The sequence below is a fragment of the Natrix helvetica genome, assembly GCF_964273705.1.
Source record: "Natrix helvetica genome assembly, chromosome: 10".
Classification (NCBI taxonomy): Eukaryota; Metazoa; Chordata; class Lepidosauria; order Squamata; family Natricidae; genus Natrix; species Natrix helvetica.
In genome coordinates, this window is record NC_138561.1 from 616,350 (window position 1) to 636,163 (window position 19,814).

At 43.1% G+C, this 19,814-nt stretch overlaps 1 protein-coding gene across 1 annotated transcript in view; it reads left to right on the forward strand.

Moving 5' to 3' along the window:
• Positions 1-19,814, forward strand: part of HYDIN (HYDIN axonemal central pair apparatus protein) — a 325,008-nt gene that overhangs the window by 81,701 nt on the left and 223,493 nt on the right. Inside the window, exon 15 of the mRNA XM_081963626.1 lies at positions 11,947-12,047. Coding sequence (XP_081819752.1) covers positions 11,947-12,047 — 101 coding nt within the window. The remainder of the gene's footprint in view (positions 1-11,946; positions 12,048-19,814) is intronic.

The following is a 19,814-nucleotide window of genomic DNA, read 5'->3' on the forward strand; positions in this document are numbered from 1 at the left end:
TCTAGTTTTGAAATAAACAAACACCAGCCAAAACTCCCAAGAGAAAACAATGGTAATCTACTACTTTGCAAAAAGGGTGCCACATGCACATGTGGGTACAATGGACACACCTTAAATCATCAGTATGTTTTCTTTATATTCCCTACTGCCATTGCAAATTTACCTCCCACCTTTTCCTCACTGGCTTAGTACTCAGGCCTTCACAACTATCCAAAGAGTCTAAAGTGAATATATTATCTCCACCTCTGATAACATCTCCCATTACTCTAATTCTATCACCCCTGCCCTTATTTACAAATTACCTTTTATGGCCCTAGATCCTAGGGGTTGTCTCTAGAGTAACTATCATATCAACAAATTCTGGTTAAGACTGGTTTTTAGCATAGCAAGGGCTATACTACATACAATTCTCAAGCTTCAGCCTAGTTTATGAGATTAGAAATGTATACAATGCATTTTCTTCACGGGCTAGCATGTCTTCTTACAGTTCTGTAAAAACAATAAGCTCTTTTTCTCACACTTGCTATACACTAATATACAGTGGCTGTGGTTAAATCACAAAGTTTTTTTTTATTTTTATTTTATTTTATTTTATTTATTTTATTCTATTTTTATTTTCTTTAATTTGTATTATTTTAATATATTTTAATTTCTGAGGCTTTTGAAAGTGATTTAGAGACTTCCGGTTGTACTTCCGGCACCTTAGGAAGTGAGGACCACAAGCTCTGCAGCCTCATTCCAATCTCTCCTTGCCAGAGGGCTCAAATTGAGCCAAAGCCACTCTGGAGGGGTGGTGAAGTAAAGGGGGACCTCTTGGCCAGTGAGGAGAGCCACATCTTTCCTCCCTGACTAGGAAAGCCCCCTCATCTGAAGACGAGGAGCAGGGGCAGCAAACATGGCTGACATGAAGCTGGGAACAGCCTGAACACCTAAGACTGTGCTAGGGCGGGGAAAGTGTGAACTGAGTGAGAAAGTGTGAACTGAGTGGTATGTGAACTGGGTGAGATAATATTTTTTTATTGAAAAACAACCCCAAGGAATCTAAGGGAGAAGCATATTTAAAACTATTTGTCAGCGGCAAATAAGCATGTTAAAAAAAAATATAGTAATTGAGAAGAGAAATAAAGAAAAAGAAGATTGAACTCTCAAAGCAAAAGACCTGGTATCGAAAAGGAATTGTTAAATGCTGGAATTAGATCCTGAGCTTTTTCTTTTTATTAATTTTGCCCACTTATTGGATTTATAATTCAAAATAACCAAAATCGGAATTTTCAGCAATAATGCAGAGAGGCTGTAGCAAGTTGAAGCTAGACCACCATCTGCTGCTAAAAAGAGAACTGTGCAATATTGGGAATAATCGTATATATTTGCTGGATTACAAGTATTTACTTTAAAACTATTGGAGATTTATACATGAAATAAGAACTTTAGCCAAGAGACCCCTGAATATTGTTGAACAAATAGAAGTGATTGGAAGAGGCATGGATAACCCCTTGGTTTTCTTTCTAAATTGGATTGACTGCTTGTTGACTTGACATTTAAAATTGTGATTTTAATAATTTCTGGACAATTAACCCAAAAGGAGATTTGTTAAGCAAAGATGTAACGCAAGATGGAAATAAGTGGAGATAACAGAATGAAGCTGATGTATCAAAACATTAAGGATTTTATAACAAAACATAAGGAGATGATGCAAACATTTGATCATATAGACTAAAAACTGGAAAATATAATAAAAGTAAAAAGGAACAAAGACCAGGACAATGAGGAAAGAATGGAGCTACCAGAAGAAGCAGAGGAGACAGCAGAACCAAGAAACCAACAAGAAGACAACAATGAGGAGATATTATTAAAATTAATAGGGAATAGGGAATTAAAACAGGAGGAAAATATCTTAAAAGATTTGAAAAGGGAATGGGGGGAAACAGGAAGATAGCTGAGGAAAAGACAAGAACAAATAGCTTTAAAACTAGACAGTTGGCAAAGGTGGAGAGGGGAGAGAAAACTAGAATGTGTAGTCAAATTATAGATTAAAGGCAGATGAAATAAAAGGCTTTAAAAAACCTAAAAGAAGAGTATGGGAGGCAACCCCCCCCCTCAAAATGATTAAAATCTGTATGTGGGCAAGAGATATTGGATAAAGGAAAAAGAAAGGGAAAGTAAAATAAAAAAAATACTTGAAGTATTTCAATAATGTGTAATAATATTAGAATTATATGTATATGATTAGTAGTGAAATACTAGAATTAAATAAAAAGTGATTAGATAATGAAATAATATATTTTAATGTAAACATGTATATTCATAGTAGAATTATATGGATTAAAGGATTGGAAATAACATGAATAGAGGTATGAATAAGAATTAAATTGCAATTGAAAATTAGAGTTTGAATGATGGTATGAAAAAAAATGAAGTAGATATATTTTAAATGTTTTAAATGATTGTGATTGGTACCATAAGCTTATATTGAAATATTGAATAATGAAAGAAAGAAAGGATGGAACTTTAATATAAACAGATGTGAAGAGCTAAATAATGGAAAATGAATATCAAAACAGATGGAAGATGGGAAACAGAAAAGAAATGTTATTATCATGTCTTTGAACATAATAGTGATAGGAGGGGGAAAAGTTAAAATAGAGATAGAAATAAGAGGGGAAATATAATATATGTATATCAATATATTAAGATATATGAAAGAGTAAGACAGTCTAAAACTGAAGGATGGTAGTAAAAGATATGGGTAAATAATATGAAACAATGAAAATGAAATGTATAACTATGAGTAATAATACTATGTCTATTTGTATTGAAATGTATGATACTCAGGTATCACACCATTCATGCATTGATATGTAAAACTTGATAAAAAAAGAATGTGATTTAGATTATTGTATGGTATCTAAGACAAATTCATTTGGCTGAATTATATGTAATAATAGTGTATTCACTGAACTGCCTTCAATACAGTATAAGTTCCTGTTTTCAGGAAGTTTCTCTGTTTTAGTTAAGATATCCAATTTTATCTTTACAGTACAGTAATCAAAATGTAAAGAACAAAATCAAATAATCAAATTTTTCAAGTTTGATGACTGCAATACTGTATATTATTTCAACATCCTGTCTTAAACAGTTGAATCAGAAAAAAGTAATCTGCTTTCTAACTATTCAGTAGTCTGTCCTTCCCTCCCTCCTCTCCCCTCCCCCCTCCCTCCCTCCCTTCCTTTTCTTCAGAACATAGAATAATTGAATTGGACGGGACCTCGGAAGACTTCTAGTCCAACCCCTTATCCATGCAAGAAGACCCAATATCATTCTGAACAAATGGCTGTCCAATCTTTTCTTTAAAACCTGATGGTCAAGGTTCCAAATAACATCCAAAATTGATTTAATTTGAGTCCAAGGCAAAGTATTGCTCAGTTCCAATTTATTAAGAGAGTCATGTTGGCACATCTGGGAAAACCCGAATCTGAAAGCTTCTTCATTTTCCACACACAGTTGAAAGTTCAGATCTTGCTCCTACACCCACAAGTCCATCACATGGTCCAATCTTCCATTGCCATGCTGGCAGTTCCACCCATCAATTGCCTGTCAGGTGCAGAGGTACCAAGAAAAGGATGACCTTGGCAATCTAAAAGGAATTTTATTGTGGTAACATCACATCCTACTCCTTACTATCCCCCTCCCATTTCCCCACTGTAGAAACAGCATAGTAGATAGAAATGGGGCAGGGCAAAGATCCAAAAGGAAACTGGCTGCAGGCCTGACACCCGGGTCAGAACACGCAACGTCTGAAGGCAAGCCATTCCACTGGCTTACTGTTCTCAGGGTAAGGAAATTTCTCCTTAGTTCTAGGTTGAATCACTCTTTAATAATCCACTTTTTGTCCTATCCTCAGGTGCTTTGGAGAATAGGGTGATTCTCTCTTCTCTGAGAGCCATTCAAATATTGAAAAGTTGCTATCATGTCTACAGAGGTGGTATTCAGCTGGTTCGCACTGGTTCAGGTGAACCGGTAGAGGAAATTTGACATGGTTCACAGAACCAGTAGCAACCTGTGGCTGGCCCCGGCCTTGCCCACCCAGTCACCCACTCTCTTGCTTGCCCTGCTTGCCCGGTCAATGCTTGCCCCACCTACCCGCTCAACGCTCATTCACCCCATCCATCCTAGCCCTATATATGTTGGCTTTGCCACGCGGCCCAGCTAATCACCTTGTCAGTCGCTTCCGCACCTTGCCCACTCTGCTCAGCTCACTAAAGGTAAGCATGATGCCTGTTCGCCCTTCGCCTTAGGTCAGGGCCTGGGGCCCAGGGACATGCCATTCCCTGAGGCTCTGGAGCCTATGTCCACTCACCATTCGCCTTTGCCGGGTCAGGGAATGTGCCATTCCCCAGCTCTGGCCTTCCCGGGGCCTCCTCCTGCATGCTGCCCACTCTCCCTTCGCCAGTCCCATTTCTGCTCTTTCAGAGGCCCCCAGCTCTAGCCCTGCTTCCTCCCCCATGACTGCCTCTTTCTTTGGGCTTACCTTCCTCCTGCAGCAGCTGGTCCGGACTCCGGAAGGTAAGCTCTATTTTTTGATGCAATTGTGAGAAGCCTCCCAACCACTGCCTCTGGCAGCAGCGGCTGGATGGAGGCCGCCAAAATCTACTGAAGGTCTCGAATGCACCAAAAAAGCCACTGCCGTCGCCACCCTGTTCTTCGTGCCAGCCGCGGCCATCGCTGCCCTGTTCTTCGTGGCAGCTGTGCACACGCATCCCATTGCCTGCTGTGCTGGAAGGACTTGCCTGGGCAAGTCCAAGGGGAGTGGCGCAGCAGGCAATGCACGTGCGCGGCCGGTGGGAAGAACAGGGTGGCAATGACAGCAGCTTTTTTGGCATGTACATGACCTCTGGTAGTTTTCAGTGGCCTCCATTCAGCAGCCACTGCCAAGAAGTAGCTGGCAAAGAGGCGACAACTGGGAGGCTCTTCACAGTCACATCTTAAAAGAGAGCTTGCCATACAAACATTAAAACTTCTGGTATCAACCATCTGTAATTAACATCTTTTTAAAGTAGCATTTTAGTCAAAAATTGATATTCTCGATTCTCTCACTTTTCTTGGTATTTGCTTCAAAAGTACAATCTCCTTGCCTTTGTACTCTAGTTTTCTATCTCTTGCTTTTTGAAGTATTTGCATCTTAATTGTTTTCTTAGTAAATCTTACATGAACTTCCCTTGGTAGTTGATTTCTCACTGCATATCTTGTATAAACTCAAAATGCTTCATCTATAGCATCGCCCATCTTCTCTTGGGTTAACTCCAGGACATTTGTCAAAATTTCTATCATTATTTGTGTCAGGTTTTCACCTTTTTCTTCTTCTATGTTTTGGGATCTTAAAAAAAATTCTGACCTTTCCATCTCCCAATTCAGTATTCCAATATTATCCTTTTTGACCACACTCAGTCTATTATCAATCCCCCAATTTTCTTTTCTCTTTGGTCACCTTTTTCTTCAATTTTTTACAGTCTATCTTCATATTTCATCACCATTTGTTGGATGCTATCATTTTTTTCATCAGTTTTAACTGCTTTTTGTTCAATGTTTCCCGTTCGTTGTTCTATTGTCTCTTTTTTCCATGTTTTCTGTTCTCTTTTCAATGGTATCTGTTTTTACTTGCAAGTTCTGGATTCCTTGCATTTTCATCTCTAAGGTAACTGTCTTCTCTCCCTTTTCTTTTTCCTGTTGCAACATTGCCTGTATTGATCTTTGTCCTCCTGCTGGTGAGGACGAGGGTGTTGTTGTTGCGGAGTTGGTGGTTATTATTCTTTCACTCATCTTCAATTTTTCTGTATTGTAATCCACTTGGTGTAAAAATAAATTGAAACCCAGAGTGACCATGAGGTGATCAAAGGTTAAAAAAAGGAAAAAAGGAAAGAAAAAAGTCAATTATAATCCAAAATGACCATGGGATGGTAAACAAAAAAAAGAGGCCGAAGAAAAATAAAAGGCGAAGATTCTGTGGGAAGAAGCCAAAAATAAAACATGAAGGCAAAAAGGAGACAGTGAGTATATCTACTATCAAAAAAGTAAGAAGGGAAAAGAAAAAAGAAAAAAACATAAAAGCGAATAAAAATCTTCAATCTTTTCTATGCCATAATCCAATTGAAAAGGGAACCAAAGATTGAAAACCATCAGATATGGATCCAACTTCACAGCAGCAAGAAGTGAACACTGCCACCAGTAAGAAAAAAGAAAAAAAATAGTTTCAAGGCTTCTTGTGAAGTTAAAGCTCTCTAAGCAAAAGAAGAATATATTCAAAACTTTTATAAAATGAAAGCCTTTCAAGAGCACTCCAGGCTTACTCTCACAGTTATTATCTATTCTCTCCAGGCAAAAATTCAAGGACTGAAAATTTCAGAGTGAGCACCTGTGTAAATAACTCTTCTCCTATCAGTCCTGGCTGAGTCAGTAACCTTGAAGAGCAACCTTTTCCAAACATTCATTCAAACACAAAATAGAAACAAAATTTCAAAGCCTCTAGGTGGCAGTGTTACTTATCCAAAACTTTCACTCTCTGTATTGCGCTCTCTGCCTTGTTTAAAAATTTTTTTAAAAAGCCAAATAAGAAAAAAGAAAGAAGAAAATTCTTAAACAGCGGAACAGTAGATCTTAATTATTAAACAGTCCAAAAAGTAAAAGACAGACAAACGGAAAAGAAAAAAGCCGGCTTCGTTTAACCCTACGCTGAATAAAAAGTCCAGCCAGGCTTACAACAATAAAAAGGAGCGAGGGAAAAGTAAAAACTTTCACTTTGACTGTAGCCCTGTATTTGCCGCTTACTCTCTCTCATCAGTCTTTATTTTAAATTAGTTCTCTTCACTTAGAATGTACTCATGAATCAGAAAAAAAAGTAAAAATCTCACCATGAAATTTCTCTCCTGCACTTCCACTTCCAAAGCTGTCAGCGGTTTCACCAGCCTTAATGGCTACTTCCTAGCTGCTGGCAAAGGGGCTATTCCTGGATCACCAGAAACCTTCGTGGGGGAGGAAACGGGGCTAGGGCCTCTGAAGGAGTGGAAACAGGACTGGCGAAGGGAGAGGCCTTTGACAGATTAGGCCAGGCCTGGGCAGAAAATAGGTAGGTAGGTAGAAATTCAATTTTTTTTCATATCGAATTCTGTGGGCATGGCTTGGAGTGGGGTGGGGTTATGTGACTGAGTGGGTGTGGGTATGGGAGACATAAAGTTGGCCATGCCTACCCAGTCACATGACCCCCCCCCTACGAAGTCACACCCACAGAACCGGTAGGAAAAATATTTGAATCCCACCACTGCACCCCTAGTCCTTTTCTTTGTTAGATTAGACATGTCTAGGTCCTGTAACCATTTATTATATAATTTAGTCTCCAGACCTCTTATCATCTTTGTTGCGCTTCTCTGCACTCTTTCTAGAGTTTTAATGATCACAACAATCAAAACTTATGAGTGCAAGTTCAGGACTACCTGCAAGCTTTCTTTCTACAGTACTGTACGGTGCTGAAAATCACAGTTATGTTGCTTTTGTTCTTTATAGTTTAGATCAGCTGAAGCATTTCACTAAACCATCTGTATTCTGTAAGATCAGGTATAATTTATTTATTTATGGTTTAATATATTGAGGTCCTCTAGCCAATTTCTCCTCCTTTAACAACCCATGTTCAGAACAAACCATGCTTAGTAAGTATGCTTGGCAGGGGTGGGCACGTACCCGTTGGTCAAATTTAGCGTGTCTTCCATACCCGTTCTTCTGGAGGCCGCATACCGAATGCTCCCTCCCATTGCCTGCCCACTTGCTCGCTCCCTCTGCCCACCCAGTTGCCGTTTGCTTGCCCTGCCTGTTTGCACCAGGCTTGCCCCGCCAACAGCAGTCTCATTAATAATATAGGTTGGGAAATCCATGCAGAAGGAGGAAAACGCATGCATTCCCCACCCCCTCCATTGGAAATGAGGCGGCTGTCAGAGAGAAGGGGGCAGCACACGCCACGTGGGCTTGTGCAGCAGCTGAAGAAGGAACAGGAGACCAGGATTCGGCTGTTGCACAAGCCCATCGGTGCATGCTATTCTCTTCTCTCTGACAGCCGCCTGGTTAAAAAACCATCCCCCATGGCGTTTTTCCCTGGGGGGCTCCACAGAACATCCCAAGACTGATGCCCCCACATCTGCCCTTTTCGGGGACAGGTTCTCTTCAGAAGGCCGAGGCCTCCGTGGTCCCCCTTGCATTCCTTGTCTTCCGGCCGCAGCCCCACGCCATGGAAAACATAGGCACGCGCACATCCACACAATTACAGCCCAGAGCAGGACCAAAGCCCCTCTCCCAACTGGCCCTTCCCCCCTTGGAGGGCTTCGGAGGGAAGCTTCTGCAGAAGCCCGGGTAAGTGAGAACAAGTTCCTGCCGTTACAAAGTCTCTGAGGCTGTAATTGTACGGTGTGTGTGTGCATGCCTACGTTTTCCACGGCGTGGGGCTGCGGCCGAAAGACTAGGAATGCGAGGGGGGGCACGGAGGCCTCGTCCTTCTGAAGTGGACCTGTCCCGAAGAAGGCAGATGTGGTGGCATCAGTCTTGGGATGTTCTGCAGAGTCCCCCAGGGAAAAACGCCGCTGCCAGGTCTCTTTAACCATATGTTTTGGTCCTATGACTGCAGAATGCTGCAAAAAACCATAAATGCAGGCCAATTGTTGAGTGTTTCACATGTGATTGGAACACTCAACAAGGTGACCACAGTGTGTGTGTGTGTGTGTGTGTGTGTGACAGAGAGAGAGAGAGAGAGAGAAAGAGAGACAGACAGACAGACAGACAGGCGCACAGAGAGTGAGACAGAGACAGAGAAAGAGGGAGGGAGAGAATCAGACACACACACACACACACACACACACACAGGGGAAGGGAGAGACAGAGAGAGACACACACAGAGTGAGTGATTAAGTGAGTGAGTGAGAGACAGACATACACACACACAAACATACATACACAGAGTGACAGAGAGAGAAGAAGAGAGGGGAGAGACAGAGAGAGAGAGTGGGAGAGAGACACAGACAGACAGAGAAACACACACACACAGAGTGAGTAAGAGATAGACAGACACACACACACACAGAATGACAGAGATGGGGGAAGGAGGAGAGAGATACACAGAGAGAGAGACAGACAGACAGACACAGAGAGAGAATGAAAGAGAGAAAGACAGAAAGAGAAAGAGAGAAAAAGAGAAAGAAAGGAAGAAAGAAGGAAAGAAAGAAAGAAAAAGAAAAAAAGAAAGAAAAAGAAAGTGGGAGAGGGAAGAAAGAAACAAAGAAAGGAAGGAAAGAAAGAAGGAAGGAAGGAAGAGGGAGGAAAGAAAGAAAGAATTAAGAAAGAAGGAAGGAAGGAGGGAGGAAGGAAGGAAGGAAGGAAGGAAGGAAGGAAGGAAGGAAGGAAGGAAGGAAAAAGAAAGAGAACTTATGACCACAATTGAGCCCAAAATTTTGGTTGCTAAGAGCATCGTTAAGTGAGTTTCACTACATTTTCCAAGTTGGCCATGCCCACCCGGTCACATGACAACTGAGCCACTCCCACAAAACAGGCCACACCTACAGAATAGGTTGTAAAAAAAATCGAAACCCACAACTGATGCTTGGTGATATCTAGAGTAAAATGTTTGGACTGTTATTCACAATACAGTTTTACAAGCTAATTGGAAAAGCAAAAGCAGCATTGATTCTAAAATGATTACTGATTGGGAAGACAGAATTTCAACTTCCCACCTTTTTGCTTGATGGGTATTAATAGCCCAATCACTTTTGTTTTTTTTCTCCTGCAATATGACTACCTGAGGTTTTCTGGATATTTCTAGTGTCACAACTACCGAATAGAAAAAAGGTTGAGCAGACAGATAATTGCTAATTCTGTATTTTAGATTGCCACCATAGAGTTTCTTGAGTAAAAATTGAGTAGTTTAACTCACCCACCTTTGGGCCCAATCCTCCTCCTTAGGGATCTGATCATTCTTCTGTTGTTGATTATAGTACGGTATGTGGAAATAATAAAGCTGTTTGCTTGCAATTCCAAGCATGCCAGTTGGAGCTCCCTGGATACTGTTCTTCAATACTGTATTTCTCAACAGCCTTGGAACCTCTCCTTGGAAAGGAGAAAGAAATATTGAGTGTTTCTGCAGGTGGGTGGGGGGATCCGTCATTGCCTTTCAAATTTTGAGGCTTTGTATGTAACTATATTGAATCAAATTTACTTTTTGATCTGGCCATGACTATTTATAGGCTATTTTTGGAAATTTATTTATTTATACCAATTTTTGGAAATTCCCCTGGCATACTACTCAAAGACCTAAAATGTGGAATGCTTCACTCTAAAATGCACTCAATAATGTAAAATATGTAAGTAAATACAATAAAAGAAAATAATTTTGTTGAATGAAACGTTCTTTCCTCTTCCTACTGTAGGAAGTTGAAACCCACCCCTCTCCTAGAAAAATGAAATATCCTGGGAAATTTAAAAAGGCAGAATATCATTTCCCTGGATAAGAAATGGAGAATCATATTTTTAGGCAAGAAACAGATTCACTCCTAATGTCTCCCACCTTTATCAATGGGCCATTAAAAGGTCTGAGGCTGTCTATTCTACATAACAAATATCTCCCCCCTTCAGCTCCAGGGTGATGGGATTAAAGCATGATAGTATTAGCCCTTTACTCATCTCACCAAAGGGCACCTGGGAAGAAGCAAAGCTCAACCAAACTTGGACACAAAGCACAGCCTAGAGAGTTGCCCCTTTACGACCCCATGGGAGTCTGACAACCAATCAGAATACAAGATCAAGATCAAAGGCCAGAGAGGGTATAAAACCAGGGACTTTCAGCATCTCGGTCTCTTTTTTCTTGTTCACCCATTGGAACCCTGTGATTCCCCTTTTCTGTTCAGGAGCTCGAGCCATGTGGTCCTGTTCACCATAAAAACGTCTTTCTAAGCAGCCTCCATGTCTCCAGTGTCTTTTTCCCCACTTGGAACTGAACCCAGAAGGACATTTCTTCCAAAACTACAAAATTCCTAGAGAATTTTGAATCATTTGTCTCCATTCTTACAGTTTCAACCATGTACTGTAATTTCATGCTTTTCTGAGTTTTCCTTCTTATCTCATTATACTGTATATCACAACACAATTCTAATAATCTCCTTGAAGAACCAGAATAAACTGGAAATATTTTTTGTGGCTAATATTATTTTCAGCTAACATTAGTGATTGATTATTTAAAAAGTTTAAATTCTTCATCTTTGCTCTAGTAATTTTTTTAAAGGCACATCTATTAACTTTTTCATTGCTATATTCAATACTGCATCTTTTGTTATATAAATCTGATTTTTATTATGGTATTAATATAAACTGGGGAAACCATATCGCTATCACACTCTCTCAATAGTACTTTTGTTTCCCTTAAAAATCATCCTTATTTCAGTTAATGTTAAAAGGGAAATCGCAAACCTCAGGAAATGCAGCAAAAAAGCTCATACAATTGAGCATGGCCATGTGGTACCTCACATGAACATTTAATTAAGTCAGAATAATTAATCAGCAGAACAACTCGCCTCTAGAAGTTGTGGGTGCTCCAACACTGGATGTTATTAAGAAGAGATTGGACAACCATTTGTCTCAAATGATATAGTGCTTCCTGCCAGAGCTTGGAGTTGGACTAGAAGACCTTCAAGATTCCTTCCAACTCTATTATTTTGTTACCGTAGTTCAGATGTGACAGGACACCCAGCTAAATAACAATGGCTGCATCACTTTAACAGCAAATATCCTGGTCCCTGTTGTGCGTTGTGGCCATAGTTGAGAAATAGCTGTAGCACAAAAAAAAATGTTATAGCAAATGTCCAAGCTATGGTGGCAATAATCTCTCAGCAACATGAAAATCCCTGTTTTCCTTTTCCACTGCAGGTGACCTTATGCTCAAACACAGTGAAGACCTATGAAACTGCCCTTGTAGTGGACGTCAAAGGCAGTGGTGAGGATGTGTTGGCCCTCCCAATTTCAGCAAGGTACTGTTCATTTCATTTCTGCAATGTTGTAGCCTCTGGTGATTCCAGTCTTTGTCTCCATTCTAAACAAGATAACATGGAAGGGTCAGTGAATAGAGAATGGGAGACTCACTGCAGCCGGGGGTGTGTGGCTGGGTGGGCCTGGCCAAGTTGACAGGGAGGATTAGGTGCAGCCAGCTCAGGGTGGATGACTTGGGGCAGCTGACGCAGGGTGGCTGGATGGGCGTGGCCAGGTGGGTGCAGAACAAATTGCCCCGGGCAACTGGATGCGGAGCCAACTCAACACCCTGTCAGAACAAAAATCACCTGGAGATGTGGCAAAGCAGGGAAGTGGCAAAGTTTGAAAGGCAAGGAGTGGATTCCCCCTCTCAGTTTTTTTGCAGACATGTTCTATTTTTCTTTCTCCTTCCCGAGGAGACCTTATACCATTTCAGACAAGTGATTGTCCAGTCTCTTAGAATGCGAGATAAGACAAGGCTTGGGCTATCACTGTGGTTTTTCATATTCCTATGATTTATGTTCTTATGCTACCCTTGTTTGTAATCTTGGCAGGATGGTCAGATCAGGATCCCTTCCTGATAGATCCAAAGGAATGAAGTGCATACTCATAAATAAAACAGTGGGCAACCTTTTTTTTCAACTGAGCCAAATCTCGCCAAAACCACGATTGAAATTTATTTTGAGAGCCACATTTTTAAAACCAAAAATACATAGGATGGTACACTGTTTTTAGTTTCAATAAACTCTGGCATTTGAAGCACGCAAGTCTTAAAGCTGTCAAGTTACAAGATCCTTGCATCCCTAACCCTTTAGGAAAAAAACCCCAAGGGGTCTTCAAACCTGACAGCTTGAAGACTTGTGGACTTCAACTCCCAGAATTCCTCCTCCAGTCATGTTGGCTCAGGAACTCTAGCATTGAAGCATGCAAGTCTTAAAGCTGTCAAGTTGCAAGACCCTTGCACCCCTAACCCTTTAGAAAAAAAAAACCCAGGGTCTTCAAACCTGACAGCTTGAAGACTTGTGGACTTCAACTCCCAGAATTCTGAGAATTGAAGTCCACCAGTCTTAAAACAGCCAACTTTGCAGACCTCTGTGTTAGCCCAAAGCCTGGCACTGGGCGGGCCTTGCTCCCCCATTGGTGGAGCCCCAAGAAGCGAGGAGGGAGAAAAAGAGACGGAGGCCAAGGAGCTTCTCCCCCCCCCCCCGCAAAAATCTTATCAGGGAGCCGGCGGGCAGTAGCAAATTAGCTGATCATGCGGCGTGATCAGCTAATTTGCTACTGCCCGCCCGGCTCCCCGGTTAGATTTTTGTTGGGAGGAGGCGGGGGGGAAGCTCCTTAGCCTCCGTTTCTTTTTCTGCCTCCTCGCTTCTCGTCCCCGCCCGACTTCAGGATCCTCCCTAATCATTGTGGGTCGAAAAGAAAAAAGGGAAAGGGGCGCTTGTTTTGAAGTGCCCGAGAGGAGGGAGGGGAGCGGGTGCCCGGCACACAGAAGAGCCACATTAAAGTGTGTAAAGAGCCACATGTGGCTCGCGAGCCGCGGCTTGCCGACCACTGAGGTAGACCAACAAACAAGGAAACTAGGATTTTACATTTAGTTGGGATTGTTTATGACATTTTGCCTTAACTGTGGGAAACACTGATAAGGAAGACATAGACCAATAAAGTCAGGAAACCAAAGAAAAGAAACTGGTACATTTCCTATCCACTGTGACTTTCCCAACACTACCTGTGGAAGCAAGAGAAATAAATGGCTGGAATAAGAAGCAGGAAAAAATATTGTCTTTGATTAAATGCATTCTGATAATCTTAAAATTTAGTACCTGAATAAAGCATAACCCACGGTATATAACTGTAAAACCACTTTGCCTCATATTCAAAAAAGAATATCGCAACGTAGAGATGGATGGTGCTATCCAAAATCAAATTGTTAGGATTTTTTTTTGGGGGGGGGGAGAGTCAAGAACTGAACTACCATGTTTCCCTGAAAATAAGACAGGGTCTTATTTTCTTTTGAGCCCCAAAATATGGCTTGGGCCTTATTATCAGGGGAGGGCTTATTGTTTTGAGGTTGCCGGGCAGCTGCTCTCTTGCGAGCGGGCTCCCAAAGAGCTGGGCACAGCCTCAGGGGTGAATGGCTGTGTTGCGCTGTTGCAGTTGCAGCGCTGTCGCAGCAGCACAATGTTAGGGTTCTAAATACCATGCAGAAATAAATCATTGTCCAAGGCAAAACATCCTTAATGGTGCAATTTATTCCACAGGCATGTTAGTACAGTTATGGAAATTTCAACTCTGAATTACATCCTGTAAGTTCACCCAGTTGAAAGTTCATGATCTCTCCCCACACCCACAAATCCATCACATGTTCCAATCATCATCTTCCACGCTGGCATGTACACCCATCTTCTTCCGGCCAGGTGTCGATGTGCGGAGACAAAAGATGACCTTGGCTTCTACAAAAGAATGTCAACAATCCATTCTACAATCCTACTCCTTTCTATTCCCCCCTCCCAACTATTACACTATTGAAACAGCATAGAAAATTATTAAAAAGTGTGGCAGGCCAAAGATCCTAAAAAGAACATAACTACAGGCCTGACAGGCGGCCTCTCCTCAAAAGAAAAACGTTTCCTGCAAAGAGAATAACATAAGAGTTAACATAACAAAATTAACCACCTCGTCTCCACCCAGGGGAACCCCTTGACTTCTCGGGAAACTTCCCATTGAATTGCTTTACTAACTTCTCCACTTTCAGGTTCCCACTGTTCACCCAATTATCTTCAGACCAAGGGTAACCCTTCCAATGCACTAAGTACTGTAAGCAACCCCTATTCAGCCTGAAATCTACAATTTTTTCCACCTCAGATTGTGTTTCCCCTTCCATCACTACAGGAGGAGATTGAGCTTGGGTGGATGCTCTTCTGTTAGACCCAATTACTGGTTTCAACAAGCTACAATGAAATTCTGGGTCAATTTCCCCTAGACTTCTGGGTAGACTGAGTTGAACTGTAACTGAGTTAACTATCTTCACTATTGGGAATGGACCTAGAAATTTTGGACCCAATTCCTTGCTAAGCATTTCTAATCTTATGTATTTGGTAGATACAAAAACATTGTCCCCCACACGGTAGGGGTTTAGGAATGAGCGACGTTGATCATCTTGCTTCTGGTAGGCTTCTGCCGCAACTGCTAGAGCCTTCTTCATATTCTCCCATCCATTCTTTAGCATGTCCATCCATTCACTCAAAGACATGAAAGAAGGAGATTCTCTAGGCAACTCAGGCATGGCAACAACTTCCATGCCACTGGTAATCTGGAAACCCGCTAATCCTCTGTTGCTGTGGACCGCATCGTTGTACGCCACTTCGGTGAAGGGTAGCAAGTCCGACCAGTTGTCGTGCTGATAGTCCACAAAACACCTGATGTATTGTTCCACCACCGCATTGGCTCCCTCTGCTGCGCCGTTCATGCTGGGATGAACCTCTGAGCTCAGTTCTTGTGTGGACCCAATAGATCTCAGGACCTCTCTCCAGAACTTAGCTGTGAACTGGGCTCCGCGGTCTGAAATGATCCTCTTGGGTACTCCATGCAGGCGATAAATGTGTTTCACAAACATTTTCGCTAATTCGTTTGCGGATGGCAATCCTGAGCAAGCAATGAAGTGTGCCTGCTTAGAAAACAAATCAATAACAGTCCAAATTACTTTATGACCACTGCTGTCTGGGAGTTCCATGATGAAGTCCATTGCGACCTCTTCCCATGGCCGTTTTGGGCTCACTGCTGCAGGTGCTGTAGGTTCTGGGCTCTTGGATCCAATCATCCACGGCTGGCCTTGTTCCTCCTCCGAGGCCTCCCCCTTGGTAGGGCTCTTCGTCACCTGAAGTTTGGGGTCCTCTTCCAGAGGTCGGTTGGGCATTTCCCCCTCCGAGGCCTCCCCCTTAGTTGGACTCTTTGTCACCTTCAGTTGGGGATCCTCCTCTGGAGATTGTTTGCCCTTTTCCTCCAAGGCCTCCCCCTTGGTAGGACACTTTGTCACTTTAAGTTGGAGATCCTCTTCCAGAGGCTGTTGGCCCAGATGACTTTTCGGTTCTGGTATCTGGGGCCCTCTCTTTACCACCATGGCGACTGGTACACACATTTGTTCTTCGGCAATTCCCTCCTCAGCATAGAAAATTATTAAAAAGTGTGGCAGGCCAAAGATCCTAAAAAGAATATAATTACAGGCCTGACACACAACACAGCAGCCATAAGATGACCAGGCTCACGAGCAGCTGCCCAGCAAACCCCCTTTCCAGCTGGGCACAGCGCCATTCACTGACCTAGAATTATCCTGAAGACGCCAAGCCGCATGAGCGTCTGTTCCCCACTCCCTGGCTCCCGGGGCTGGGTGCCTTCGGAATACCCTTAAGTCAATGAATGGCGCTCTGCACGGCTGGAGAGGGGGGTGGCGTGAGCAGCTGTTTTGCTACCTGCTCGCGCGCCTCCCAGCCTAACCATGCCCTGGCCCAGCTCTTCCTGCTGCCACTGCCATCCAAGCATGGCTTCTTCTGCTGCTTCCAAACCTCGGAGGTCAGCTGCCGAGTCTTCCGGCAGTGGTCACTCTGGGAGTATGCTCTATGGTTCCAGCAGCTCTGCTTTGTGAGGTTTATAACTCTAAAGAAATGTAGAAGTTACAGTCAACACTCATCATCCTCCCATGCTTCATGTGGTGAACCAGCCACCAAACTTTGCAGAGAAACCTCTCATCAAAAAAGAGAAAGAAAAATGAAGCATTTCTGCAAATTGGGGGGGGGGGGGAAATCCAGGGATGGGTTTCAATTTTTTTACTACTGGTTCTATGGGCGTGGCTAGGTGGGGGCATGTGACTGAGTGGGTGTGGCCAACTTGATGTCACTCACGCCTACGCCCACTCAGTCATATGTCCCCCTAGCTATGCCCACAGAACTGCTGAAAAATTCTGTTTTGCCAGCTAGGAGGCTGGCAAAGAAGCCTCACTTTCCCGCCACCGCAGCTGCTCCTCAGCGCCAAATGATCCATGGCCCCCATACACACACACGTATACACACACAACTTCCCCATCCAGTTGCTTTGTGCGGCCTGGCGGGTGTGTGCGCGCGGGGAGACACCCCTCAAGCAAGCGTCAAAGCATAGCAAAGGCATGCTCGAGGTGGGTGGCTGCTCGTTTAAGGAGGGTCTTAACAGGATGCAAAAGGACGCGGCTTCTCTTCTGCACTCAGGCTCAGGCCATCGCCTTGCCATGTTATTCCTTCCCCATCTCCCCCAAGAGGAGGAGGAGGGGAGGAGGAGGAAGGTCGCCGGAGCCTTAGTGCAGGAGCAAAGTGGCCCTGTGCCTCCCTTCATGCCACATTTCCCATAAGGCAGTCTTAGCTTCCTGCCACTTTGGGCTGGACCTTGCGCCCTCCGCGCTCAGCTGAGGAGCTGCTGGGGGGACATGGCAAGGCAATGGCTGGGCCTTAGTGCAGGAGAGAAGCCGCATTCTTTTGCATCCTGCTAAGACCATCCTTAAGTGAGCAGTCGGGCACCCCGCTCACGCCTTTGCTGCGCTTTGGTGCTTGCTTGAGGGGGGGGGTCTCCCTGCGAGTGCGCTCCCTCCTGATCCTGCCACAGCTAGCCAGGGCGTCGTGAGAGGAGAAGGAGGAGGGCCACCCAAAAGGAAGCCTCCGCCACAGCTGGTAATCAATTTCCAAAAAGAAGACAGAGAAGAGACTCAGAAACAGAGAGAGCGAGAGATACACACACAGAGAGACATAGAGAGATGGGGGGAAATCAGCTGATGAGTGAAGGCTTTCTTGCCTGAGACCTGGGGTGGGCGTGCAAGGTTTGGCGGGGCCAGCTCCCTTTTCCCGCTGCCCTGAACCTTTTTTTTTTGTAAAAAGTTTTATTGGTTTTAAAAACATTTATGGGAAAAAGGTAATAGGGTACATAGAAAATTTTAGTAGCTTCCATGTTGGCAGTAGAAATCCCCCCCAATCTCACACTTTTACAATTTTTAAAATAACATGTAAAGGATAGCATAAGCAGAATTCTTACTTTATGTCAACAACATGTTCAATCATCTCTTTCTTTGTCACTTTCTAGTATATCAACAATTGCAATAATATTTCAGATGTTTTTATTTTCGTGACCTGAGCCTTTTCGATATTGCTTCCTCCTCTTTGCTCCCGGGTGGAGCCGTGCCCCCCCCCTCCATATTTTGTACATTGCTGCTTTTCCCCCCACCTCTGCTATCTTTGTCCTCTGGGAGGGAAAAATGTTTTTTAATAAAGGCATCTGCCTCGTCCACTGTCTTAATTCTAACTCGACTTCCCTCCCAGAAAATCAACATTCCTTCTGGCAATAACCATCTGCACCAAATTCCTCTATTATATAGTTTCTTTGATAAGGAAGCGTACTTCCTCCTTTTTTCTCTGATCTTTTTTGGAATTTCCTTTAGAATGGTAATTTCTTTGTCTTGGTATTTTAAAGGTCCCTCCCTTTGGGCCCCTAGTACCTCGTCTCTCGTGGCCCTCCTGAGAAATTTAAGGTATACCTCTCTTGGAACATTATGAATTCTGGCATATGCTGAATTGATTTTATAGACCAGGTCCATATCCCCCCAGATCTGCTCTTTGTTTCTCTTAAGGTATTCTGCTAAGATTGTGCTCATAATATCTTTAAGATGTTCATTTTCTGTTTCTGGTAGGTTCTGGAACCTGAGAAAAAAAGACATTCTTTCCAATTCTATTTTGGCCATAAAATTTTCCAGTTCTAAATTTCCCTTTCGGACCTCTTTAACCCTTTCTTCCATCCCAGCTGCGCTTTCCTCAAGTACTACAATTCTCTGTTTATTCTCTGCTGTATTATGTTGTACCCCTCTGAGTTCATTTTTGAGGTCTGCCACTTCCTTCCTCAGTTCATTTTGACCTCTCATAATTTCCTGGAACATTTTCCCTGCGACCTATCCGCTCACACAGAGAGGGGCTCCTCCTGGTGCCGTCTGCTAGTCAATGCCAGCGGGCGACACCTAGGAGTAGATCCTTCTCTGTGATGGGCCCAACCCTCTGGAATGACCTCCCCCCAGACATTCGAACTACCACCGACCTCCGTTCCTTCCGGCAAAAGTTAAAGACTCACCTGTTTCAATCAGCTGGCCTGGCACTTTCTTAGTTTTACCTCCCAGGGATTTATTTTATTTTAGGGTTTGGGGTTTTAATTGTGATGTTTTAAGATTAGAATTATTTATTTCTTAGTACAGCCTATTTCCCCCTCCAAATGTATCTTAAATGTAGTTTAAATGTATTTAATTATTATGAATGATTTTATTATATTGACTGTACACCGCCCCGAGTCCCTTTTTGGGAGAGGGGCGGTCTAAAAATCTAAGAAATAATAATAATAATAATAATAATTTTGTTGACAGATAGTTCTTTTGAACTCTCTCCAGCAGCTTCTGTTTGAAGCAATGAAGTGATCTTCGGCTGCTGGGTACTTGAAGCCGGGGCCGAAAGTGACTTGGCCGTTGGGGGTTTCTTAGGTCCCATGGTCTAAGTTCAGAGATGGTAAATCTTATGCAAAGAAAATGGCATCATCAGGGCGCGCAGCTGGGCTAGTCCAGGGCAACAGGCAAATCCGAAAGTAAAGAGTCAGTTCTCCTTCACTGTTCCAAGACACAGAGGTACAGCAAGAAGGGAAAAACCAAATAAATCAAATCCAGAAGGTTCACGAAGCAGAAGAGGTCCGGAGCACCCTCGTGCGAGGTATTAAAAGAT